The 26,984-nt window shown below is 71.4% G+C and overlaps 2 protein-coding genes across 2 annotated transcripts; both read left to right on the plus strand.

The window, feature by feature from the left end:
* Positions 1–334: 334 nt before the first annotated feature.
* Positions 335–6,933, plus strand: MECP2 (methyl-CpG binding protein 2). The gene is given in 6 exon segments (XM_075412277.1): positions 335–369; positions 5,780–5,822; positions 5,824–6,077; positions 6,151–6,331; positions 6,333–6,628; positions 6,630–6,933. Coding segments are annotated over 6 exon segments (1,113 nt in total).
* Positions 6,934–13,370: 6,437 nt separating this feature from the next.
* LOC142359951 (uncharacterized) lies at positions 13,371–26,168 on the plus strand. The gene is made up of 7 exons (XM_075412278.1): positions 13,371–13,486; positions 13,529–13,720; positions 18,258–18,312; positions 19,739–19,938; positions 22,969–23,196; positions 25,777–25,924; positions 25,996–26,168. The coding sequence occupies exons 1-7, from the start codon at positions 13,371–13,373 to the stop codon at positions 26,158–26,160; spliced, it is 1,104 nt and encodes a 367-aa protein (XP_075268393.1). The 3' UTR covers positions 26,161–26,168.
* The last annotated feature ends 816 nt before the right edge of the window (positions 26,169–26,984 follow it).

Below are 26,984 nucleotides of genomic sequence, written 5' to 3' on the forward strand. Positions count from 1 at the left end.
GGAACGTTGTAACTGACAGCGCTTCCCGCCAATTCCAACGGCCGCCGGGAGCGCGCCGGCCCCGCCCCCGGGGGGAAAGGCGCCGGCCAATCGCCGCCCGCCGTCCCGTTGAGCGGCGGGAGGCGCGGCCAATGGTCGCGCGGGCGGGGCGGGGCGCGGGCCGCTCCGGGTTTCCTCTCCGGCTCGGTTCGGGCCCCCCCCTCCGCACGCGCTCCCTCCCTCTCCCCCCGCCCCCCCCCTTCGCGTCCCCCCCCCCCCCCCCCCGCTCTCTTCTCCCCCCCCCCCCCTCCCCCCCCACCCCCCCCCTCCCGCGGGTTTCTTCGCTGCGAAGAAAATGGCGGCGGCGCCGAGCGGAGACGAGGAGCGGCTGTGAGTGCCCGGCGGGGCGGGCGGGGCGGCGGCGGGGCCGGGGGGGGGGGGCGGCGGGGGGGGGAGGGGGGGAGCGGGGGGTCCCGCCGAGGTTTTCCCGCGCGCGCGCGAGGACCCCCCCCCCCCCCGCCCCCCCCGCCCCCCACCGCACACCGTGCGCGCGCGCCCGCGCGGGAAGAGGGGGAGAACGCGGGGGGGGGGTGTGTGGGGGGGGGCGGGGGGGTGCGCGCGCCGCGAGTGCGTCACTAACGGCCGCGGCCCCCCCGCGCGGGCGCCGGGGGGCGGGAGGAGAAGCCCCCGCCCCGGGGACCCCCCCCCCGGCCCGACCCCGCGGCCCCGCCCCCCCCCCGCGCGCCCCGGGACCCCCCCGCAGCGGGGACCCCTCCCCCCCCCCCGCCCCGGGGCCGAGGGATGGGGACCCCCGCGCCAGGCCCCCGGAACGGGACCCCCCCGAGGGGAGACCCCCGCACCCCCCCCCGGCCCCGCGCTGCGCCCGGCACCCCCGAAATGCCCCAAACTGCCCCAAAATGCCCCAAACTGGCCCAAAATGCCCCAAATTGCCCCAAAACGGAGCCCCGCGCTGCGCCCGGCATCCCTGAAATGCCTGAAAATGCCCCAAACTGCCCCAAAACGGAACCCTGTGACTCGCCCCGAAACACGCCAAAATGCTCCAAAATACCCCAAACTGCCCCGAAACGCGGCCCCGCGACTCCAAAATACGTCAAAATGCCCCAAACTGCCCCAAAACAGAACCCCGCGACTCACCCTGAAACACCCCGAAATGCCCCAAACTGCCCCAAAACGGAACCCTGTGACTCGCCCCGAAACACGCCGAAATGCTCCAAAATACCCCAAACTGCCCCGAAACGCGGCCCCGCGACTCCAAAATACGTCAAAATGCCCCAAACTGCCCCAAAACAGAACCCCGCGACTCACCCTGAAACACCCCGAAATGCCCCAAACTGCCCCAAAACGGAACCCTGTGACTCGCCCCGAAACACGCCGAAATGCTCCAAAATACCCCAAACTGCCCCGAAACGCGGCCCCGCGACTCCAAAATACGTCAAAATGCCCCAAACTGCCCCAAAACGTGGCCCCGCGACTCACCCGAAACACGCCGAAACGCCCCAAACTGCCCCAAAACGCAGCCCCGTGCTGAAAAACACCAAAACGCCCCAAACTGCCCCGAAACGCGGCCTCATGACTCACCCCAAAACACGTCAAAATGCCCCAAACTGCCCCAAAATGCCCCAAAACGGAGCCCTGTGACTCTCCCCGAAACACGCTGAAATGCTCCAAAATGCCCCAAACTGCCCCGAAACGCGGTCCCGCGACTCACTCCAAAATACGTCAAAATGCCCCAAACCGCCCCAAAATGCCCCAAAACGGAGCTCTGCGACTCACCCCGAAACACCCCGAAATGCCCCAAACTGCCCCAAAACGGAACCCCGCGACTCACCCCGAAACACCCCGAAATGCCCCAAACTGCCCCAAAATCGAGTGCTGCGCCCGGAAAGTCATCAAAATACCCCAAACCGCCCCGAAACGCCGCCCCGCGCTGCGCCCGGCGTCCCCGAAACGCCCCAAACCGCCCCAAAATGCTCCAAAACGGAGCTCTGCGACTCACCCCGAAACACGCCAAAACGCCCCAAACTGCCCCGAAATGCAGCCCTGCGACTGACGCTGAAACTTGCCAAAATGCCCCAAACTGCCCCAAAACACAGCTCCGCGCTGAAAATCACCAAAATGCCCCAAACTGCCCGAAACGCGGCCCCGTGACTCACTCCAAAATACGCTGAAACGCCCCAAACTGCCCCAAAACGCGGCCCCGGGACTCACCCCGAAACACGTTGAAATGGCCCAAACTGCCCCAAAACACAGCTCCGCGCTGAAAATCACCAAAATGCCCCAAACTGCCCCAAACGCGGCCCCGTGACTCACTCCAAAATACGCTGAAACGCCCCAAACTGCCCCAAAATGCAGCCCCGTGCTGAAATGCCCCAAACTGCCCCAAAATGCAGCCCCATGCTGAAAATCACCAAAACGCCCCAAACTGCCCCGAAACGCGGCCCCGCGACTCACCCCGAAACACGTCGAAATGGCCCAAACGGCCCCGAAATGGAGCCCCGCGCTACGCCCCAAAACACGCCAAAATGCCCCAAACTGCCCCAAAACGGAGCCCCACGCTGCGCCCCGAAACACCCCAAAATGCCACAAACGGCCCCAAAACGCAGCCCCGTGCTGAAAATCACCAAAATGCCCCAAACTGCCCCAAACGCGGCCCCGCGACTCACTCCAAAATACGCTGAAACGCCCCAAACTGCCCCAAAACGCAGCCCCGTGCTGAAAAACACCAAAACGCCCCAAACTGCCCCGAAACGCGGCCCCACGACTCACCCCGAAACACGTCGAAATGGCCCAAACGGCCCCGAAATGGAGCCCCGCGCTGCGCCCCCAAAACACGCCAAAATGCCCCAAACTGCCCCAAACCGCGGCTCCGCGCTGCGCCCCGAAACACCCCAAAATGCCACAAACGGCCCCAAAACGCAGCCCCGTGCTGAAAAACACCAAAATGCCCCAAACTGCCCCAAACGTGGCCCCGCAGTGTGCCCTGAAACTCGCCGAAATGCCCCAAACCGCCCCAAAACGTGGCCCCGCGCTGCGCCCCGAATTACCTCAAAATACCCCAAATTACCCCAAAACACGGCGCTCGCGCTGCGCCCCAAAACGCTGCAAATGACCCAAAATGCCCCAAACTGCGGCGCTCCCGCTGCGCCCCAAAATGGTCCGAATTACCCCGAAACGCGGCGCCTCGCGCTGCGCCCCAAAATACCCCAAAATACCCCAAACCGTGGCGCTCCCGCTGCGCCCCAAAATGGTCCAAATTACCCCAAAACGCGGCGCTCCCGCTGTGCCCCAAAATACCCCGAATTACCCCAAAACACCGCGCTCGTGCCGTGCCCCGAAATCCACTGGATTATCCCCAAATACGGGGCGCTCGCGCCCGCCCCGGGCTGCCCCGAAATACCCCAAAATGCCTCAAAATACCCCAAACCGCCCCAAAATGAGCTCGTGCCCACCCCGAAATGCCCCGAATCCCCCCAAAATGCCCCAAACTGCCCCAAAACGAGCTTGCCCCATCCCGAAATACCCCAAAATGCCCCAAAATACCCCAAACTGCCCCGAAATGAGCTCACACCCACCCCGAAATACCCCAAAATACCTCAAAATGCCCCAAACCGCCCCAAAACGAGCTCACGCCCACCCCGAAATGCCCCAAAATGCCCCAAAATGCCCCAGAATACCCCAAACTGCCCCAAAACGAGCTCACGCCCACCCCGAAATGCCCCAAAATGCCCCAAAATGCCCCAAACTGCCCCAAACCGCCCCGAAACGAGCTCGCGCCCACCCCAAAATGCCCCAAAATGCCCCAAAATGCCCCAAAGCGAGCTCGCCCCCACCCCGAAATACCCCAAAATGCCCCAAACCGCCCCAAAACGAGCTCGCGCCCACCCCGAAATACCCCAAAATGCCCCAAAATGCCCCAAACCTCCCCGAAACGAGCTCGCGCCCACCCCGAAATGCCCCAAAATGCCCCAAAATACCCCAAAATGCCCCAAATTGCCCCGAAATGAGCTCACACCCACCCCGAAATACCCCAAAATACCTCAAAATGCCCCAAACCGCCCCAAAACGAGCTCGCGCCCACCCCAAAATGCCCCAAAATGCCCCAAAATGCCCCAAAGCGAGCTCGCGCCCACCCCGAAATACCCCAAAATGCCCCAAAATGCCCCAAACCGCCCCAAAACGAGCTCGCGCCCACCCCAAAATGCCCCAAAATGCCCCAAAATGCCCCAAACCGCCCCAAAACGAGCTCACGCCCACCCCGAAATACCCCAAAATTCCCCAAAATACCTCAAAATGCCCCAAATTGCCCCAAAACGAGCTCGCGCCCGCCCCGACCGCCCGCTGCCAGGACCCCGCGCCGCGCCGGACCCCCGGTGTCACGGTGACGCGGCGTGGGGGTCTCGGTGGCTCCGGGGTCTCAGCGTCACGTGGTGGCTCTGGGGTCTTGGTGGCTCCGGACCCCCGGTGTCACCGTGGCTCCAGGGTCTCGGTGTCACCACGGCTCTGGGGTCTCGGTGGCTCCGGACCCCCGGTGTCACTGCGGCTCCGGACCCCTGGCGTCGTGGTGGCTCCGGACCCCCGGTGTCACCACAGCTCCAGGGTCTCGGTGTCACACGGTGGCTCCGGGGTCTCGGTGGCTCCGGGGTCTCGGTGGCTCCGGGGTCTCGTTGTCACATGGTGGCTCCAGACTCCCGGCATCACTGTGGCTCCGGACCCCTGGTGTCACCGCGGCTCCGGGGTCTCAGTGACTCTGGGGTCTCGGTGGCTCCGGACCCCCGGCGTCACCGCAGCTCTGGGGTCTCGGTGTCACCACGGCTCCAAGGTCTTGGTGGCTCCGGGGTCTCAGTGGCTCTGGGGTCTTTGTGGCTCCGGACCCCCAGTGTCACCACAGTGGCTCCGGGGTCTCAGTGGCTCCGAGGTCTTGGTGGCTCCGGACCCCCGGTGTCATGGTGGCTCTAAGGTCTCGGTGTCACCACAGTGGCTCCGGGGTCTCAGTGGCTCCGGGGTCTTGGTGGCTCTGGACCCCCGGTGTCACTGCAGCTCTGGGGTCTCGGTGGCTCCAGACCCCTGGTGTCACCATGGCTCTGGGGTCTTGGTGGCTCTGGGGTCTTGGTGGCTCTGGATCCCCGGCGTCATGGTGGCTCTAGGGTCTCGGTGGCTCTGGGGTCTTGGTGTCACCGTAGCTCCGGGGTCTCGGTGTCACCATGGCTCCGGGGTCTCAATGGCTCCGGGGTCTTGGTGGCTCTGGACCCCCTGGTGTCACCACGGTGGCTCTGGGGTCTCAGTGGCTCCGGGGTCTCAGTGGCTCTGGACCCCTGGTGTCACCGCGGCTCCGGGGTCTCGGTGTCACATGGTGGCTCTGGGGTCTCGGTGTCACCATGGCTCTGGGGTCTCAGTGGCTCCGGGGTCTCGATGTCAGGGGTCTCGGTGGCTCCGGACCCCCTCATGTCACTGTGGCTCCGGGGTCTCGGTGTCACCATGGCTCTGGGGTCTCGGTGGCTCTGGGGTCTCGGTGGCTCTGGACCCCCTGGTGTCACCACGGCTCCGGGGTCTCGGGGGCTCCGGGGTCTCGGGGGCTCCGGGGTCTCGGTGTCACCGCAGCTCCGGGGTCTCGGTGTCGTGGGGTCTCGGTGGCTCCGGACCCCCGCCGTGACAGCACCTCCAGCTTCCCGCCATCCCCGCGGCACCTCCGGGCTCCGCTCCCCCGCTCCCCACCCCCGCTGCCACCGCGCGGGGGTGGGGGGAGGGGGTCCCCGCGCCGCCTGACGCGGTGTCCCCGCAGGCAGCAGCGCGCGGAGGAGCCCCCGCCGGGGCTGCGCGAGCGTCCCCCCCCCCAAAGCCAAGAAGCCGAGGAAGGAGCGGCGCGAGCCGTCGGCCGAGCCCGCCGAGGCGCCGGCCGAGGCCGCGGGGACGGCGCCGGCGCCGCCGGAGCCTTCGGCCTCGCCCAAGCAGCGCCGCTCCGTCATCCGCGACCGCGGGCCGATGTACGACGACCCGACGCTGCCGCCGGGCTGGACCCGCAAGCTGAAGCAGCGCAAATCCGGCCGCTCCGCCGGCAAATACGACGTCTACCTGATCAAGTGAGTGCCGCTGCGACGCCACCCGCGACGTCACCGTGTTGTCACGGCACCGCTAACCACGCGTCTCCCGCAGCCCGCAGGGCAAAGCCTTCCGCTCCAAGGTGGAGCTCATCGCCTACTTCGAGAAGGTGGGCGACACCTCGCTGGACCCCAACGACTTCGACTTCACCGTCACCGGCCGCGGCAGCCCGTCGCGCCGCGAGCAGCGCCCGCCCAAGAAACCGCGAGCGCCCAAGGCCGGCGGGACGGGGCGCGGGCCGCGGGCGGCCCAAGGGCAGCGGCGCGGCCAAGGCGAAGCCGGCGCCGGCGCTGGAGAGGAGCGCGGGGAAGCTGCTGGTCAAGATGCCCTTCCAACCGCCGCCGGCGCCGCACGCCGAAGCCGCCGCCGCGCCGCCGCCGCCCGCCGCCGCGCGTAGGCCCGGCCGGAAGCGGAAGCCGGAGCCGGACAGCGCGTCGGCGCCGAAGAAGCGCGGGAGGAAGCCGGCGGGGATGGCGTCGGCGGTGGCACCGGCGTCGGCGTCGGCGGCGTCGGCCGCGGTGGTGGTGGCGGCGGCGGGCGGCGCGCGAGACGGCGCTGCCCATCAAGAAGCGGAAGGCGCGCGAGGCGGCGGCGGCGCTGGAGGCGGCCAAGCCCCCCCCGGCCCCGCCCGAGCGCGGCGCCCGGGGTCCGCGCGGCGCCCGCAGCCCCCGGCCGCCGCAGCAAGGAGAGCAGCCCCAAGGGTCGCGGCGTCACCGTCACCACCGCGGCCCCCGGTGGCCCCCCGGACAGCGCCAGCACCCCTCCCCCACCCCCGCCGCCGGCGCGGGACTGGGGCGCGGCGGCCGCGCCCGACGGCGTCGCCCGCGAGGCCGCTAAGACTCACCCCCCTCCCCCCGCCCGCCGCCGCCGCCGCCGCACAAACACCGCGGGGACCCCGAGCACAAGGACGCTGCTTCCTCCTCCTCCTCCTCCTCCTCCTCCTCCTCCTCGTCGTCGTCGTCGTCCTCGTTGTCGTCGTTAGCGGCGGCGGCGGCCGCGCCCCCCCCCCCCCGCCCCCCCCCAGCGCCGCCGTGCCGCGGCCCCCCGGCCGGGACGAGGCGGTGGGCACCCGGACGCCTGTCCCCGAGCGGGTCAGCTGACTGTGAGCCCCTCCCCCCCACCCCCCCACCCCCCCCCCCCGGCGCCGCCGGACGGACCCACGGACGGACCCTGGGACGGGACCCTCCCCCCTGCCACCCCCTCCCCCGCGCACGCAGCCCCCCCCCCCCCCCTCCCCCGCCGTTTTTATTACCCAGAAGCACAGCGAGGGGCGCGGGGCCCCCCCCCCGGGGCCCCCCCACTTTGCACTTTCGTCTCCAGGAGGGGGGAGGGGGGGGGGGAACCCCCCCCCCCCGAGGCTGGGGTGGGGGGAGGGGCGGGGGGCCGGGGCGCGTCTCCCCCTCCCCCGCCGCTTTTCTCGTTCTTCCAGCTCCCCGCCCCCCACCCGCAGGGAACCGTTTGCACTAGGGGGGGGGGGCTGAGCGGGGGCGGGGGGATCCGGCCGCCGGCCAATGGGAGCGCTGCGCAGCGGGGGCCAATGGGGAGGCGGCTCGGCGGGGCGGGGAGCCAATCACGGGCAGCTTTGCGTTCGTTTGGGATCCGCTGGCGAGCCAATCGGGAGCGGCGTTGCGTGGGGGCGGGGTCCGGCCTGAGGCCAATCAGGAGCAGCTTCTGACTCCCTTGGGATCCGGTGTCGGGCCAATCAGGAGTGGCGCTCGGCAGGGGCGGGATCCGGCCCTGAGCCAACCAGGAGTGCCTCCGTTGGAGCGGGATCCGCCCTCGGGCCAATGGGGAGCAGCCTGCGGCTGGGATCCGGCCGTGGGCCAATGGGGAGCGGCGCTGCAGGGAGGCGGGGTTTCTCCAGCCAGTGGGGAGCGGGGGGATCCGGAGCCCAGCCAATCCGGCGGGCGCTGGGCCGGGGGTGCAGGCGGGTGCGGGTCTGATTGGATCACTCCGCGCTGGGATCCGGTCTGGAGCCAATCGGGAGTGGGGACTGGGCGGGGCCGGGTGCGGGCCAATCAGGAGCGGCTCTGCCTGGGCGGGGGGCGAGGAGCTCCCGGGGGCGGGGCCGGACCCAGCCCCAGTCCGAGCAGGGGCGGCTCCGGGTCGAGACGGGATCCGGCCGTGATCCAATCAGGAGTGGCGTTGGATTGGAGGGGCGGATCCGGTGTCCATCCGGGGGCGGTCGTGCCGGACTGGGGCGGGATCCGGTCTCGGGCCAATCGGGTGTCGCTCTGGGTCGGGCTGGGGCCTGGTCCCGGTCCAACCAGGAGTGACCCTGGGGCGGGGCAGGATCTGGGCCAGAGCCAATCAGGAGGGACTGCGGGTTGGGGAGGAGTCCAGCCTAGAGCCAGTCGGGAGGGACTGTGGGACGGGGCGGGGTCCAGACTGGAGCCAATCAGAGCAGAGTGCGGGACAGGGCGGGATCCAGCTTAGAGCCAATCAGAGCAGAGTGCGGGATGAGGCGGGACCCAGCCTGGAGCCAATCAGAGCAGAGTGTGGGACGAGGCAGGATCCAGCTTAGAGCCAATCAGAGCAGAGTGCGGGACGGGGTGGGACCCAGCCTAGAGCCAATCAGAGCAGAGTGCGGGACGAGGTGGGACCCAGCCTAGAGCCAATCAGAGCAGAGTGCGGGAGAAGGCGGGATCCAGCTTAGAGCCAATCAGAGCAGAGTGCGGGACAGGGCGGGATCCAGCTTAGAGCCAATCAGAGCAGAGTGCGGGACAGGGTGGGATCCAGCTTAGAGCCAATCAGAGCAGAGTGCGGGATGAGGCGGGACCCAGCCTGGAGCCAATCAGAGCAGAGTGTGGGATGAGGCGGGATCCAGCTTAGAGCCAATCAGAGCAGAGTGCGGGACGGGGTGGGACCCAGCCTAGAGCCAATCAGAGCAGAGTGCGGGACGAGGTGGGACCCAGCCTAGAGCCAATCAGAGCAGAGTGCGGGACAAGGCGGGATCCAGCTTAGAGCCAATCAGAGCAGAGTGCGGGACAGGGCGGGATCCAGCTTAGAGCCAATCAGAGCAGAGTGTGGGACGGGGCGGGATCCAGCTTAGAGCCAATCAGAGCAGAGTGTGGGATGGGGCGGGATCCAGCTTAGAGCCAGTCAGAGCAGAGTGTGGGATGGGGCGGGATCCAGCTTAGAGCCAATCAGAGCAGAGTGTGGGACGGGGTGGGATCCAGCCTAGAGCCAATCAGAGCAGAGTGTGGGACGGGGTGGGATCCAGCCTAGAGCCAATCAGAGCAGAGTGTGGGACGGGGTGGGATCCAGCCTAGAGCCAGCCAGGGGTGGCGGCAGCTTGGGGTGGGATCTGGTCGAGAGCCAATCAGGCGCGAGCGTGGGTCGGGTGGGATCCGGTTGACCCAATGGGGAGTGACCCCGGGGGCGGGGCATCTGGTCTCTGGCCCCCGGCAGCTGCGGCCCCCCCAGCCCATTCTGAGGGGGGGTCCCATCACGGGGGTTCCCTGACCCTGGGGGGGGTCCCCGTTTGTGGGGGGGTTCCCATCGCGGGGGGGGTCCCCCATCCCGGGGGTTCCCCATCCCTGGGGGGGTTCCCATCGCGGGGGGTCCCCGTCTGTGGGGGGGTTCCCATCACGGGGGGTCCCCGTCTGTGGGGGGGTCCCCATCGCAGGGGGGGTTCCCATCGTGGGGGGGGTTCCCATCGCGGGGGTTCCCCATCCCTGGAGGGGTCCCCGTTTGTGGGGGGTTCCCATTGCGGGGGGTCCCTGTCTGTGGGGGGGTTCCCATCGCGGGGGGGGGTCCCCCATCGTGGGGGTTCCCCATCCCTGGGGGGGTTCCCATTGCGGGGGTCCCCATCTGTGGGGGGGTTCCCATCGCGGGGGTCCCCGTCTGTGGGGGGGTCCCCATCGCAGGGGGGGTTCCCATCGTGGGGTGTCCCCATCCCTGAGGGGGGGGTCCCCGTCTGTGGGGGGGTCCCCATCGCGGGGGGTCCCCATCTGTGGGGGGTTCCCATCGCAGGGGGGTGTCCCATCGTGGGGGGGTCCCCATTGCAGGGGGGGTTCCCATCGTGGGGTGTCCCCATCCCTGAGGGGGGGGTCCCCGTCTGTGGGGGGGTTCCCATCGTGGGGGGGTCCCCATCGCAGGGGGGGTTCCCATCGTGGGGTGTCCCCATCCCTGGGGGGGTTCCCCATCCCTGGGGGGGGGGGGTCCCACCGCGGGGTCCCCGTCCTGCACTTTACCGGCCCGGGGGGGGGGTCCCTCGCGGCCCCCCCCGTTCTTCCAGCCCCGGCTCCCGATGGCAATAAGGGGGGGCCCGGGGGGGGGCGGGGGCCGCACCTATTTATTCTCTGTAGCCGCGCGAGGAGGAGCCGTTTGCCTTACGACCCCGCGACCCCCCCCCCGGCTGGGACCCCCGGGGGGCAGGGGCAGACCCCGCCCCCCCCCGCGCCCCCCGCCCGGGCTCTGTGTCTGTGCTGGCGTGATCTATAAATCTGTGTGCACCCGCCCCCGCCTCCGCCGCCTGCTTGGGGACCCCCGCCCCACGGACCCAGACCCCCAGGGACCCCTGACCCACGGACCCCACAGCCCCCAGAGCCCCACGGACTCCAGACCCACGGACCCCAGACCCCCACGGACCCCAGAGTCCCATGGACCCCCGACCCATGGAGCCCAGAGCCCCAGGGACCCCCGCCCCACGGACCCCAGACCCACGGACCCCACAGCCCCAGGGACCTCCGACCCATGGACCCCAGACCCACGGACCCCACAGCCCCAGGGACCTCCGACCCATGGACCCCAGACCCACGGACCCCACAGCGCCAGGGACCCCAGACCCACGGACCCCACAGCCCAGGGACCCCCGCCCCACGGACCCCAGACCCACGGACCCCACAGCCCCAGGACCTCCGACCCATGGACCCCAGACCCATGGACCCCCGACCCACGGACCCCAGACCCCCACGGACCTCAGAGCCCCTTGGAACCCAGACCCCCATGGACCCCAGACCCACATGGACCCCAGACCCACGGACTCCAGACCCCCAGGGACCCCCGACCCACAGCCCCCAGCCCCACGGACCCCAGAGCCCCAGGGACCCCAGAGCCCCAGGGACCCCAGACCCCCCGGGCCCCCAACCCACGGACCCCACAGCCCCAGGGACCCCAGACCCACGGACCCCAGGGACCCCAGACCCACGGACCCCAGAGCCCCGGGCCCCCGACCCACAGACCCCAGAGCCCCACGGACCCCAGACCCACGGACCCCAGAGCCCCCGGGCCCCTGATCCACAGACCCCAGAGCCCCACGGACCCCAGAGCCCCACGGACCCCACAGCCCCCGGGCCCCCGACCCACGGACCCCAGGGACCCCAGACTCACAGCCCCAAGACCCCCCAGGGCCCCCGACCACGGACCCAGGGACCCCAGACTCACAGCCCCAAGCCCCCCACGGACCCCAGACCCAATGGCCACAGGACCCCATGGACCCCAGAACCCCACGGACCCCAGACCCACAGACCTCAGACTTCCATGGCCCCCAGACCCCCACGGACCCCAGACCCATGGACCCCACAGCCCCTGGGCCCCCGACCCACGGACCCCCGACCCACAGACCCCAGAGCCCCACGGACCCCAGGGACCCCCGACCCACAGCCCCCAGACCCCCACAGCCCCCAGAGCCCCAGGGACCCCAGACCCCCGCGGACCCCAGAGCCCTAGGGACTGCAGACCCACAGCCCCCAGACCCACGGACCCCAGAGCCCCAGGGACCCCCGACCCACGGACCCCAGACCACCAGGGACCCCCAACCCACAGCCCCCAGAGCCACGGACCCCAGAGCCCCAGGGACCCCAGACCCATGGACCTCACAGCCCCCGGGCCCCCGACCCACGGACCCCAGAGCCCCAGGGACCCCAGACCCCCACGGACCCCAGAGCCCAGGGACCCCAGACCCAGGGACCCCAGACACACAGCCCCCAGACCATGGACCCCAGAGCCCCTGGCCCCCGACCCATGGACCCCAGACCCACGACCCCACAGCCCCCGGGCCCCCGACCCACGGACCCCAGAGCCCCAGGGACCCCCGACCCGCGGACCCAGACCCACGGACCCCAGACCCCCACGGACCCCAGACTCAATGGCCACAGGACCCCATGGACCCCACAGCTGCAGACCCCCGCAGACCCCATAAATCCCATGGACCCCAGACCCCCATGGCCACGGGACCCCCATGGACCCCAGACCCACGGACCCCAGAGCCCCAGGGACCCCCGACCCACGGACCCCAGACCACCAGGGACCCCAACCCACAGCCCCAGAGCCACGGACCCCAGAGCCCCAGGGACCCCAGACCCATGGACCTCACAGCCCCCGGGCCCCGACCCACGGACCCCAGAGCCCCAGGGACCCCAGACCCCCACGGACCCCAGAGCCCCAGGGACCCCAGACACACAGCCCCCAGACCCATGGACCCCAGAGCCCCTGGGCCCCCGACCCATGGACCCCAGACCACGGACCCCACAGCCCCCGGGCCCCCGACCCACGGACCCCAGAGCCCAGGGACCCCCGACCCGCGGACCCCCAGACCCACGGACCCCAGACCCCACGGACCCCAGACTCAATGGCCACAGGACCCCCATGGACCCCACAGCTGCAGACCCCCGCAGACCCCATAAATCCCATGGACCCCAGACCCCCATGGCCACGGGACCCCCATGGACCCCAGACCCACGGACCCCAGAGCCCAGGGACCCCATAAATCCCATGGACCACAGCCCCCAGACCCCCATGGACACAGATCCCCACGGACCCCAGACCCACAGCCCCCAGACTCCCCAGACCCCAGACCCCCATGGCCGCAGACCCCCGACCCCCATGGCCACAGACTCCCACAGACCCCAGACCCACAGATCCCAGACCCCCATGGACCCCAGACCCCCATAGACCCCCAGACTCACGGCCCAATGGATTCCAGACCCACGGACCCCACTGCCGCGGGACCCCCAGTCCCCCATGGCCCCCAGACCCAATGGCCACGGGACCCCCATGGACCCCAGACCCACGGCGCGGGGGCTGCGGACCCTGGTCGCGGCGGATCCTGCGTCCTGCCCCGGTGATGTCACTGGGTCTGGGATCTCCCCGGTGATGTCACTGGGTCCCGGGTCTCCCCGGTGGTGTCACTGGGTCCGGGATTCCCCCTGGTGATGTCACTGGATCCTGCGTCTCCATGGCGATGTCACTGGGTCTGGGGTCTCCCCCGGTGGTGTCACTGGATCCCATGTCCCCCTGGTGATGTCACTGGGTCCGGGATTTCGCCGGTGATGTCACAGGATCCCGGGTCTCCCCTGGTGACGTCACTGGGTCCGGAATCTCCCCCTGGTGATGTCACTGGATCCCGGGTCTCCCCGCTGGTGTCACTGAGTCTGGGGTCTCCCCGGTGATGTCACTGGATCCCGGGTCCCCCTGGTGATGTCAGCAGATCCGGCGTCTCCCCGGGTGACATCACGGCGTCGTGGGGCTTCCCCAGTGATGTCACCGCGCCCCAGAGCCCCCCCGGTGACGTCGCCGGGTCCCAGCCCCCCCCCTTCCCCCCCTGGAGGCCCCGGCAGCGTCCTGGGGGCCGTGACATCACACCCGTGACATCACACCCCGTGCTGACGTCATCGCCTCGGTGACGTCACGGCGGGGAAGCGAACCGGGGCGGGGCAGCTGGCCCGCGGCCCCGCCCCCGGCGGTCAGGCCCCGCCCCCGGCGGTCAGGCCCCGCCCCCGGGTTCTGCCGCGCTCAAGATGGCGCCCGTATCCATGGCAACGGCGCGGAGGGCGGGGCCTTCCGCCACGCCGGAGACGGCGGCGCGGGGGGGCGGGGCCGCCGCTCTTAAAGGGGCCGCGCGCGGCGGCGGGAGCGTGGCCGGGGGAGCGCTGGGAGGCGGTGGGATGGACTGGGGGGGCTGGGATGGACTGGGACGCACTGGGGCGGCTGTCAGGGTCACTGGGGTTACTGGGATGGACTGGGACGCACTGGGTGGCTGTCAGGGGTCACTGGGACGAACTGGGATGCACTGGGGGTGGCACTGGGATGGGCTGGGGTCACTGGATGGGCTGGGATACAGTGGGGCAGCTGTCAGGGGTCACTGGGATGGACTGGGATGGACTGGGATGCACTGGGGCAGCTGTCAGGGCTGTCAGGGGTTACTGGGCTGGACTGGGATGCAGTGGGGGTGGCACTGGGATGCACTGGGGCAGCTGTCAGGGCTCACTGGGCTGGACTGGGATGCACTGGGGCGGCTGTCAGGGTCACTGGGACGAACTGGGATGGACTGGGAGGCACTGGGGCGGCTGTCAGGGTTCTCTGGGGTTACTGGATGGACTGGGATGCACTGGGGCAGCTGTCAGGGCTGTCAGGGGTCACTGGGATGGACTGGGATGCACTGGGGCAGCTGTCAGGGCTCACTGGGCTGGACTGGGATGCACTGGGATGCACTGGGGCAGCTGTCAGGGTTCTCTGGGTTACTGGGATGGACTGGGATGCACTGGGGCAGCTGTCAGGGCTGTCTGGGGTTACTGGGATGGACTGGGATGCACTGGGGCAGCTGTCAGGGCTGTCAGGGGTTACTGGGCTGGGCTGGGATGCAGTGGGGGTGGCACTGGGATGCACTGGGGCAGCTGTCAGGGGTCACTGGGCTGGACTGGGATGCACTGGGGCAGCTGTCAGGGGTCACTGGGGTTACTGGGCTGGACTGGGATGCAGTGGGGGTGGCCGGGGGTGGCACTGGGAGCACACAGCGAGGGGCACTGGGAGCACTGGTGGCGGTGGCAGCCTGGGGCCGGAGCAGGCTGAGCTGTCGGGGGTCACCGGGGTCACCGGGGTCACCGCCGGGGTCACCGCCGGGGTCACCGCCGGGTCACTGGGGTCACCGCCGGGGTCACCGCCGGGGTCACTGCGCAAAGGGCGCCTCCTGCTGGCGCCACGACCCGCTGGCGACCCATGTGACCCCCGGGACCCCCCCCCCGGGACCCCCAGTGACCCCCCCGGGACCCCTGAGCCCCCGGGTCCCCCCATGGGACGTTCCCAGGGCCCCCAGCACCCCCCTGCACCGCCCCCCCCCCCCCGACCTCTCTGGGACCCCTGAGCCCCCCAGGCCCCCCCAGGATCCCCCAATTCCACCCCCCCCAACCATCTCAGACACCCCCGGGACCCCCTGAGCCCCCCAGGATCCCCAAGACCCCCCCCGGGACCCCCCCGAGCCCTCCAGAATCTCCCCAAGACCTCCGGGCCCCCCCCAGGACCCCCCAGTCACTGCTGACCCCCCCCCCGGGACCCTCAGATCCCCCCCAGCCCCCTGGGACCCCTTGGGGTAACGGGGGGACTGGGGGCGGGGCATAGGGGCGGGGGGGGCTATTTGGGGCCTCCCTGGGTGGCACTGGGGGCACCTGAGGGGGGTCTGAGAGGTGGGGGGGGGGCATTTGGGACATCCTGGGGGACAGCGGGGGGGGCTGGGGTGATTAGGGTACATTGGGGTATTTGGGGGGGCTCTGGGGGTCCTTGGGGGGCTGCAGGGGGGCATTGGGGTATTTGGGGGGGCTCTGGGGGTCCTTGGGGGCTGCAGGGGGGGCATTGGGGTATTTGGGGGCGCTCTGGGGGCATTTGGGGGGCTACAGGGGGCTCTGGGTATTTGGGGGTCTGCAGGGGGGGCGTTGGGGTATTTGGGGGGCTCTGGGGGTCCTTGGGGGGCTGCAGGGGGGGCGTTGGGGTATTTGGGGGGGCTCTGGGGGTCCTTGGGGGTCTGCAGGGGGGGCGTTGGGGTATTTGGGGGGGCTCTGGGGTCCTTGGGGGGCTGCAGGGGGGGCATTGGGGTATTTGGGGGGGCTCTGGGGGTCCTTGGGGGGCTGCAGGGGGGGCATTGGGGTATTTGGGGGGGCTCTGGCGGTCCTTGGGGGCTGCAGGGGGGGCATTGGGGTATTTGGGGGGGCACTGGGGGTCCTTGGGGGGCTGCAGGGGGGGCATTGGGGTATTTGGGGGGGCACTGGGGGTCCTTGGGGGCTGCAGGGGGGGCATTGGGGTATTTGGGGGGGCTCTGGGGGTCCTTGGGGGGCTGCAGGGGGGGCATTGGGGTATTTGGGGGGGCTCTGGGGGTCCTTGGGGGCTGCAGGGGGGGCATTGGGGTATTTGGGGGGCTCTGGGGGTCCTTGGGGGGCTGCAGGGGGGGCATTGGGGTATTTGGGGGGGCTCTGGGGGTCCTTGGGGGGCTGCAGGGGGGGCATTGGGGTATTTGGGGGGCTTCTGGGGGTCCTTGGGGGGCTGCAGGGGGGGCATTGGGGTATTTGGGGGGCTCTGGGGGTCCTTGGGGGGCTGCAGGGGGGCATTGGGTATTTGGGGGGGCACTGGGGGTCCTTGGGGGGCTGCGGGGGGGCATTGGGGTATTTGGGGGGGCTCTGGGGGTCCTTGGGGGGCTGCAGGGGGGCATTGGGGTATTTGGGGGGGCTCTGGGGGTCCTTGGGGGCCTGCAGGGGGGCATTGGGGTATTTGGGGGGGCTCTGGGGGTCCTTGGGGGGCTGCGGGGGGGCATTGGGTATTTGGGGGGCTCTGGGGGTCCTTGGAGGCTGCAGGGGGGCATTGGGGTATTTGGGGGGGCTCTGGGGGCATTTGGGGGGCTACAGGGGGGGCGTTGGGGTATTTGGGGGGGGCTCTGGGGTCCTTGGGGGGCTGCAGGGGGGGCATTGGGGGCTGCAGGGGGGGCTCTGGGGTATTTGGGGGGGCTCTGGGGGCTCTGGGGGGCTGTAGGGGGTCCCAGGGGTATTTGGGGGGCACCCTGGGGTCCTCAGCCCGTGATCGCCCCCCCACGTGATGTCCCTGGGACCCCCGAGTCCAGCACGTGACCCCCCCGGCCCCCCCCCCTAGTGCCCCCACGTCCCCGTAGCCCCCCCGGGCCCCCCACTTGGCTCCAAGGTCCCCCCCCAGGACCCCCATGGTGTCCCCCCCCCCCCCGTGTGTCCCCCCCCCTTGCTCGGGGGGTCCTGAGGGGTTTGGGGGGTCCCCAGGGGAGGTTTGGTGGGGTCTCTGGGGTCCCGTGAATGGTTTGGGGGGGCCTGGAGGGGCGGTGGGGGGGTTGGGGTGTCCCCAGGGGGTCCTGGAGGGCGATGGGGGGTTTGGGGGGTCCCTGGGGGGGGTTGGGGGGGTCTCAGGGGTCCCGTGAATGGTTTGGGGGGGGCCTGGAGGAGTGGTGGGGGGGTTGGGGGGTCCCCAGGGGGTCCTGGAGGGGCTGATGGGGGGTTTGGGGGTCCCTGGGGGGGTTAGGGGGGTCTCTGGGGTCCCGTGAATGGTTTGGGGGGGCCTGGAGGGGCGGTGGGGGGGTTGGGGGGTCTCGGGGGGGATTTGGGGGGTCCCAGGGAGGTTTGGGGTTCACTGGGGGCTCTCAAGCGGCTACGGGGGGTCCTAGAGGGCCAAAGGGGGGGTCTGGGGGGCTTGGGGGACCCCCAAGGGAGGCTTTGGGGTCCCCCAGCGGTCTTCAGGGGGCCTGGGGGGGGGCCCTATAGGGGAGATGGGGGGCTTTTGGGGGTCCCCGGGGGCTTTGGGGTCCCCAGGGGTCTTGAGGGGGCTCGGGGGGGGGTCCTACAGGGGAGATGGGGGGGGTTTTGGGGGTCCCCGGGGGGGTTTTGGGGGTCCCTGAGGTCTCTTGAGCAGCTCGGGGGGGTCCTACAGGGGAGATGGGGGGGGTTGGGGGTCCCCGGGGGCTTTGGGGGTCCCCAGGGGTCTTGAGGGGGCTCAGGGGGGTCCTATAGGGGAGATGGGGGGGGGGTTGGGGGTCCCCAGGGGGTTTGGGGGTCCCAAGATCTCTTGAGCGGTTCGGGGGGGGTCCCACAGGGGAGATGGGGTGGTTTGGGGGTCCCCAGGGGGTTTGGGGGTCCCCAGGGAGTTTAGGGGTCCCTGGGGTCCGTTGAGCGGCTCGGGGGGGGGTCCTACAGGGGGAGATGGGGGGGGTTTGGGGGTCCCCGGGGCTTTGGGGGTCCCCAGGGGTCTTGAGGGGGCTCAGGGGGGTCCTATAGGGGAGATGGGGGGCTTTTGGGGGTCCCCGGGGGGTTTTGGGGGTCCCTGAGGTCTCTTGAGCAGCTCGGGGGGGGTCCCACAGGGGAGATGGGGTGGTTTGGGGGTCCCCGGGGGGTTTGGGGGTCCCAAGATCTCTTGAGCGGCTTGGGGGGGTCCCACAGGGCCTTAGGGAGATGCCCCGGGTGGGTTTCGGGGTGCCCCGAGGCCACAGGGGAGGTGGGGGGGGCTTTGGGGGGGGCTCTGGGGTGCCCGGAGGGGGCTCTGAGGGATTCTGGGGGGCTCTGGGGTACCTGGGGGGGCCCTGAGCGACTTTGGGGGGGGGGCTCTGAGGGGTTTGGGGGGAGTCTGGGGTGCCTGGGGGGGGTTCTGAGGGGTTTTGGGGTACCCGGGGGGGGGTTCTGAGGGTTTGGGGGGGCCCTGGGGTACCCCATGAGGGCTCTGAGGTGATGTGGGGGGGCTCTGGGGGTCCCTGGGGGGCTTTGGGGGGGCCCTGGGGTACCCCAGGGTGGCTGTGAGGGGTTTTGGGGTACCCTGGGGGGGGCTCTGAGGGGTTTGGGGGGACTCCGGGGTGCCTGGGGGGCTCTGAGGGGTTTTGGGGTACCCTGGGGGGGGTCTGAGGGTTTGGGGGTCCCCTGGGGTACCCCGGGGGGGGTCTGAGGGTTTGGGGGGGGTCCCTGGGGTACCCTGGGGGGGGGGTCTGAGGGTTTGGGGGGGTCCCTGGGGTACCCCGGGGGGGGTCTGAGGGTTTGGGGGGGTCCCTGGGGTACCCCGGGGGGGGTGTCTGAGGGTTTGGGGGTCCCTGGGGTGCTATAGGGGTCTCGGGGGGGAGGGCACCCCGAAATGGGAGTGGGAGGTGGGAACCCCGAGGGGGGGCACCCCAAAATGGGGGGGTGGGGACCCGAAGCCGGGGTGCGGGGGGTCCCGCAGCAGCCCCCTCCCCCGCTCCCCCCCCAGGCGCTGCTGGAGGTGCTGACGGACGCCCGGCCTGGGGGGGGGGGGGTGTCAGCTACCTGGGGAGACCCCCGGGACCCCCAAACCCCCCCGGGGGACCCCCAAAACCCCCCCGGGACCCCCAACCCCCCCCCCCCGAGAGCGCCGCTATCACCGTCCAATAAACTGCAGCCCCCACGCGGGGCGCGATTTTTCGCACGGGCCGCCATCTTGTCGGGCGACGGCATGCGTGGGGGGGACCCCAGACCCCCCCAAACCCCCTGAGACCCCCCCCGAGACCCCCTGAGACCCCCCTTGGGACCCCCCCAAACCCCCTGAGACCCCCCCAAACCCCCTGAGACCCCCCTTGGGACCCCCCCAAACCCCTGAGACCCCACCCAAATGCCCTGGACAGCCCCAAGCCCCCCCCAAACCCCTGAGACCCCCCCCCGAGACCCCCCCCAACCCCCTGAGACCCCCCTTGGGACCCCCCACGACCCCCTGAGACCCCCTGAGACGCGGGGGGGCGGGTGCGTTAAAAACTCCCGAAATCCGGGTTTTTGGGGCAGAAAAAAAGCCAAGACCGTTAGGGGAAGCAGTGCGCATGCGCCCGAGGGGGCGGGGCCGGCGGCAGGCGCTGGGGAGCAGGCGCGCATGCGCCGCCCCGCCCGCCCCGCCGCCGCGCATGCGCGCTGCCGTCCCGGGCCGTTAGGCGCCACCATCCGGGTCCTGGGAGGCGCCATCTTTGTGGCGGGTGGAGGAGACGCGTCCAAAATGGCGGCTCCCAAGAGCCAGTAGCCGGCGCGGCGGGCGGGCCTCTCTCGGCCTTTCGGCGCGGCGGCGGCGGCCCGAAGCGAGCGGCGGCAGCGGTCGGAGTCGTCGCCCGTGCCGGCGAACGGTCGGTGCGAGCAGGTGCGGAGGGGTAAAGGAGCGGAGCGCGGCGGAGAGCGGCCGCATCCGGGTCCCGCGGCGGCCGCCATCTTGGGCAGCCGCGGCCGCCTCGACCTCGCGCCTCCGCCATCTTGGCGCGCCCATCCGGGCCCTTCCCGGGGGGGGGGACGGGACGACGACGACACACGGGGTGGGGGGGGCCGGACGGGGACACTCGCGCGCACACACACGCGCGCGCGCGCCCATCTCCCTTCCCCGCCTCGACCGGGCGCCGCCATCTTGGGAGGCGACGGCGCGCGGGGTGTCATGGCGGCGCGCGGCGCCTACATCCGGGTCTTCCTCCCTCCCCCCCCCCCCCCCCCCCGTCTTTTCCGAGCGCCGCTATCTTGGGAGGGGACGGGGGGCCGGGGGGAAGTGGCGCCGCGCCCCCGCCCACATCCGGGCCCTCCACGCCGCGATCGTGGGAGTACGGGGCCGGGGGGGGGGGTGAGGGGGGGGAGGCGGCGGGGTCCGACGGCCCCGAGCTCATCGGGGGTGGGGGGGCAGGGGGGAAGGGGGCGGAGCGCCCGGAGCGCCCGGGAGGAAGGGAGGCGGGGCTTGCGGAGGGGGCGGGGAGAGGCGGGGGCGCCCAAAATGGCGGCGCCCATGGCGAGCTGAGCGCTCCGTACAGCGGGGAGAGGGTTTCGCAGGCGGGCAGGAAGCCGCGGGGGTAAAGGGCGGGGGAGGGGTCGCGCGTTTGGGGGGGGGGAGGGGAGGGGGGGGGGGGGCCGGGTCCCCTTTATGCGCGGCCCCGGAGATGGCGGCGACGGGGTCCGCGGGGGGAGGAGCGGCGCCTTATGGGGCGTGGTCAGCGGGCGGGGCTAGGCGGGAAGGCGGCGCCACGCCCCCTCTCCCGGCCACGCCCCCTCCCCCGGGCGCCATGGCGGGCTCCGTACAGCCCCCGGGGTGAGGGGGGAGGAGGGGGGTGGTCGCGGGCGCGTGGGTGTTGGGGGGGGGGGGCGTCTCCCGCTCGGCCGGTGCCCGTGCGCGCGGCGGGTGGGCGGGACAGCGGACGGGGGAGCGGCCGCGGGTCCGCCGCCTCCCTCCCCGCCAAGATGGCGGCCCCCGTTCCCCCCCTCCCAAAGATGGCGCCGCCCGGGCAGGGAGGGGGCGTGGCCTGGGGGCGTGGCTCCCCCCCGCGCGGGCGGGGAGCGCAGCGGCCGCTTGGACACAGGCGCAAGATGGCGGCTCCCAGGGCGGCTGTGAAGGCGCCCGCCGCCGGCCCCAGCCCCGCCGCCGCCGCTCGGCCGCCGGCCGCGGAGCCGGGAGCAGCGCGGAGCCGCCTCGGCGGGAGGGAGGGCGGGCGGCCGGGAGCCGGGCGGGCAGCGCGGCGGTGAGCGGCGGGGGGGGAGGAGGAGGAGGGGGCCGCCATTTCCGCCCGGGCAGCTACAAGATGGCGGCTCCCAGGGCCCTCCCGGGGCGGGGAGCGGGGGGGGGGGGGGGGGCGTTAATTGCGCGCCCCGGGGTTAACGGCGGGGCCGGGGGGGGGGGGGGTGAGGGGGCCGGGGGGCCGGGTCGGGGTAACGGCGCGGCGGAGGAGCGACCGCCATGGCGGCGGGGGGGCGGGGGCCCACCCCGGGGGGTAATTGCGGGGCTGGGGGGGGGCAATTGAGGTGCAGGGGGGGCAGTTGAGGTGCAGGGGGGGCAATTGAGGTGCGGGGGGGGCGGTTGCGGGGCTGGGGGGGGCAATTGAGGGGCTGGTGGGGTAATTGCGGGCTGGGGGGGCAATTGAGGTGCGGGGGGGCAATTGCGGGGCTAGAGGGGGGCGGTTGCACGTTCTGGGGGCAATTTTGGGGCTTGGGGGGGGAAATTGCGGGGCTAGAGGGGGGCAGTTGAGGTGCGGGGGGGCGGTTGCGGGGCTGGGGGGGCAATTGAGGTGCGGGGGGGGAATTGCGGGGCTAGAGGGGGGCGGTTGCACGTTCTGGGGGCAATTGTGGGGCTTGGGGGGCAATTGCGGGGCTAGAGGGGGGCAGTTGAGGTGTGGGGGGGCAATTGAGTTGCAGGGGGGGCAATTGAGGTGCGGGGGGGGGCAATTGCGGGGCTAGAGGGGGGCGGTTGCACGTTCCGGGGGCAATTGAGGTGCGGGGGGGGGCGGTTGCACGTTCCGGCGGCAATTTCGGAGCTGGGGGGGGCAATTTCGGGGCTTGGGGGGGCAACTGCATGTTCCGGGGGCAATTGCGGGGCTGGGGGGGGCAATTGCGGGGCTGGGGGGGGCAATTGAGGTGCGGGGGGGTCAATTGAGGTGCTGGGAGGGCAAGTGAGGTGCGTGGGGGCAATTGCGGGGCTAGAGGGGGGCGGTTGCACGTTCTGGGGGCAATTTCGAGGCTGGGGGGGGCAATTGAGGTGCGGGGGGGGGCAGTTGCACGCTCCGAGGGCAATTTTGGGGCCTGGGGGGGCAATTGCGGGGCTGGGGGGGGTAATTGAGGTGCGGGGGGGGGGCGGTTGCACGTTCCGAGGGCAATTTTGGGGCCTGGGGGGGGCAATTGTGGGGCTGGGGGGGCAACTGCATGGTCCGGGGGTAATAGCGGGGCTGGGGGGGGGGTAATTACCCCTCCCCCGGGCGCTCATTGCCCCCCCCCGGTGCTGATCGCGTTGGTCGGTACCCGGGGGGGGTAATTAGCCGGTTTGTGTTAATTGCGCTGCCGGGACGCGGTGTTAATCACGTTTCCCCGGGGGGGGGGGCTTTAATTAGCGGAGCGGGGTAATTGCAGCTTCGGGGGGGGGTGTGGAATAGCGGGGGGGGGGGTGGAATACCGGGGGGGGGTGGAATAGCGGGGGGGGGGCAGTTGGTCAGGGGTAATTGCGGCGGGGGGGGGTTAGTGGCACGGGGTTAATTAGCGGGCTGGGGTAATTACGGGGAGGGGCAATTTACGGGGGGGGGGCAATTTACGGGGGGGGGGGCAGTTATGCCCCCCGGGGGCAATCTGCACCGGGGGGGGGGGCTCGGTGCCCCCCCCAGGGGGCTCGTGAGGGGAGCCCCCCCTAACCCCCCCCCCCCTTTCCCCCCCCCAGCAGCAGAGGCAGCGCATGGCGGCCCCCGGCCCCGGGGGGGGGGTCCCCCGCCGCGGGCCCCCCCGGCCCCCCCCGCGCTGCAGCCGCGCTGGAAGCGCGTGGTGGGGTGGTCGGGGCCCGTGCCCCGCCCCCGCCACGGCCACCGCGCCGTCGCCATCAAGGAGCTGATCGTGGTGTTCGGCGGCGGCAACGAGGGCATCGTGGACGAGCTGCACGTCTACAACACGGGTGGGGGGCCGGGGGGGGCCGGGGGGGTCACCCTGGGGGGGTGGGGGGGTCACCGGGGGGGGTGGGGGGGCGTCTGGGGGGGCTGGGAGGGGGCTGCGGGGGTCCCAAAGGGGCAGCTCTGGGGCTGTGGGAGGTCCCCGTGGGGGCTGGAGGGGCTCGGGGGGGGGCGCTGGGGGGCTGGGGGGGCTGTGGGGGGGCTGGAGGGGGTGCTGGGGGGGGGGCTCTTAGGGTCTGGGGGGGCTGGGGGAGTCACCATGGGGGGGCTGGGAGGCATCTGGGGGGGGCTGCGGGGGTCCCAAAGGGGCAGCTCTGGGGCTGTGGGAGGTCACTGGGGGTCTGGAGGGGCTCGGGGGGGGGCTCTGAGGGGCTGGGGGGGCTGTGGGGGGGCTGGAGGGGGTGCTGGGGGGGGGCTCTTAGGGTCTGGGGGGGTGGGGGGCGTCTGGGGGGGCTGGGAGGGGGCTGCGGGGGTCCCAAAGGGGCAGCTCTGGGGCTGTGGGAGGTCCCCGTGGGGGCTGGAGGGCTCGGGGGGGGGCTCTGAGGGGCTGGGGGGGGTGCTGGGGGGGGGGCTCTTAGGGTCTGGGGGGGCTGGGGGGGGGGCTGGAGGGGCTCGGGGGGGCTCTGAGGGGGTCTCTTGGGGTCTGGGGGGCTGGGGGGCTCCATGGGGTCTCTTAGGCTCTGGGGGGGTCCTCGATGGGGCTCTTGCATGGGGGGGGGGCGAGGGGGTCACTGTGGGGTCTTTTAGGGTCTTGGGGGGGGTCTGGGGGGGGTCCCAAAGGGGTCTCTTGGGGTCTGGGGGTGCGAGGGGCTCTCGGGTCCCTGTGACCCTGGGGGGGGTCCCCAAGGGTCACCCTGCTCCTGCCCCCCCTCGGTTGCCATGGGCGGGGGGGGGGGGGGTCCTCCAGCATCCCAGCATGCCTTGGGGCCCCCCCCCATTACCCTTCCCCTCCTGCACTGGGCAATGGGGGTCCGGGGGGGGGGTGTCCCTGGGGGGGTCACCCTGTTCCTGCCCCCCCTTAGTTGCCATGGGGGGGGGTCCTCCCATATCCCAGCATGCCCTGGGCCCCCCATTAACCTTTTCCCTCTCACAGTGGGTAATGGGGGCTCCCGGGGTGGGGAGTTCCTGGGATGGGGGGTCCCGGGGGGGGGTCACCCTACTCCTGCCCCCCTCGGTTGCCATTTGGGGGGGGGTCCTCCAGCATCCCAGCATGCCCTGGGGCCCCCATTAACCCTTTCCCTCCCGCACTGGGTAATGGGGGGTCTCAGGGCCGGGAGTTCCTGGGATGGGGGGTCCCGGGGGGGTCACCCTATTCCTGCCCCCCGTAGTTGCCATGGGGGGGGGGGGTCCTCCAGTATCCCAGCATGCCCCGGGCCCCCCGTTAACCCTTCCTCTTCCGTACTGGGTAATGGGGGGTGCTGGGGCGGGGAGTTCCTGGGGGGGGGGGGTGTCCCTGGGGGGGTCACCCTGCTCCTGCCCCCCGTAGTTGCCATGGGGGGGGGTCCTCCAGCATCCCAGCATGCCCTGGGGCCCCCATTAACCCTTCCCCTTCCCCAACCATGGGAATTGGGGTCCCGGGGCGGGGAGTTCCTGGGATGGGGGGTCCCGGGGGGGGGGTCACCCTGCTCCTGCCCCCCCTTAGTTGCCATGGGGGGGGGTCCTCCCATATCCCAGCATGCCTTGGGCCCCCCATTAACCTTTTTTCTCTCACAGTGGGTAATGGGGGCTCCCGGGGGCGGGGAGTTCCTGGGATGGGGGGTTCCGGGGGGGGGTCACCCTACTCCTGCCCCCCCTCGGTTGCCCATGGGGGGGGTCCTCCAGCATCCCAGCATGCCTTGGGGCCCCCCATTAACCCTTCTTTCCCCAACTATGGGAACTGGGGTTCCTGGGGCGGGGAGTTCCTGGGATGGGGGGTCCCGGGGGGGTCACCCTGCTCCTGCCCCCCCTTAGTTGCCATGGGGGGGGGGTCCTCCCATATCCCAGCATGCCTTGGGCTCACCATTAACGCTTCCCTTCCCCAACCATGGAATTGGGGTTCCTGGGGCGGGGAGTTTCTGGGGGGGGGTTCCGGGGGGGGGTCACCCTACTCCTGCCCCCCCTCGGTTGCCATGGGGGGGGTCCTCCAGCATCCCAGCATGCCCTGGGGCCCCCATTAACCCTTCCTTTCCCCAACCATGGGAATTGGGGTCCCGGGGCGGGGAGTTCCTGGGATGGGGGGTCCTGGGGGGGTCACCCTCCTCATGCTCCCCCTCGGTTGCCATTTGGGGGGGGTCCTCCAGCATCCCAGCATGCCTTGGGCTTCCCATTAACCCTTGCCCTCTCATACCGGGTAATGGGGGGTCCTGGGGCGGGGAGTTCCTGGGATGGGGGGCCCCGGGGGGGTCACCCTACTCCTGCCCCCCCTTAGTTGCCATGGGGGGGGGGTCCTCCAGTATCCCAGCATGCCTTGGGCTCACCATTAATGCTTCCCTTCCCCAACCATGGGAATTGGGGTTCCTGGGGCGGGGAGTTCCGGGGATGGGTGCTCCGGGGGGGGCTGTCTCATTCCCAGGGGGGGGTCCCCTCAACCTTCCCCCCCCCCGCAGCCACCAACCAGTGGTTCATCCCGGCGGTGCGGGGGACGTGCCCCCCGGGTGCGCCGCCTACGGCTTCGTCTGCGAGGGGACGCGGCTGCTGGTGTTCGGGGGCATGGTGGAGTACGGCAAGTACAGCAGCGACCTCTACGAGCTGCAGGTATGGGGGGCCCGGGGGGGGGGGCCGGGGGCGGGCGGCCCCCCCCCCGGCCTGACCCACCCCCCCCCCAGGCTAGCCGCTGGGAGTGGAAGCGGCTGAAGGCGAAGACCCCCAAGAACGGGCCCCCCCCCTGCCCCCGCCTGGGGCACAGCTTCTCGCTGGTGGGGAACAAGTGTTACCTGTTCGGGGGGCTGGCCAACGACAGCGAGGACCCCAAAAACAACATCCCTCGGTGAGGGGGGGGCACGGGGGGACCCCCCCGGGGGGCTGGGGGGGGGGTACGGGACCCCCCGGGGGGCTGGGGGGGGGTACGGGACCCCCCCGGGGGGCTGGGGGGGGTACGGGACCCCCAGGGAGTGAGGGGGGGGTACGGACCCCCAGGGAGTGAGGGGGGGGGGATTATCCCTGTGGCCAAAGACAGCGAGGACCCCAAAAACAACATCCCTCGGTGAGGGGGGGGCACGGGGGGACCCCCCCGGGGGGCTGGGGGGGGGTACGGGACCCCCAGGTGTGAGGGGGGGCAATAGGGGGCGCTGGGTGTGAGGGGGGGGGGATTATCCCTGTTCGGGGGGCTGGCCAACGACAGCGAGGACCCCAAAAACAACATCCCTCGGTGAGGGGGGGGGCACGGGGGGACCCCCCCGGGTCTGCTGGGGGGGGTATGGGACCCCCCCAGGGGGCTGGGGGGGGTACAGGACCCCCAGGGAGTGAGGGGGGGGGGATTATCCCTGTGGCCAACGACAGCGAGGACCCCAAAAACAACATCCCTCGGTGAGGGGGGGGCACGGGGGGGGTGGGGGGGGGACAGGGGGACCCCCCCGGGTCTGCTGGGGGGGTACAGGACCCCCAGGAAGTGAGGGGGGGGTACGGGACCCCCAGGGAGTGAGGGGGGGGGGATTATCCCTGTTCGGGGGGCTGGCCAACGACAGCGAGGACCCCAAAAACAACATCCCTCGGTGAGGGGGGGGGCACGGGGGGACCCCCCCGGGGGCTGGGGGGGGGTACGGGACCCCAGGGTGTGAGGGGGGGGGGATTATCCCTGTGGCCAACGACAGCGAGA

The sequence above is a fragment of the Opisthocomus hoazin genome, unplaced genomic scaffold (genome assembly GCF_030867145.1).
Source record: "Opisthocomus hoazin isolate bOpiHoa1 unplaced genomic scaffold, bOpiHoa1.hap1 HAP1_SCAFFOLD_267, whole genome shotgun sequence".
Taxonomy (NCBI): Eukaryota; Metazoa; Chordata; class Aves; order Opisthocomiformes; family Opisthocomidae; genus Opisthocomus; species Opisthocomus hoazin.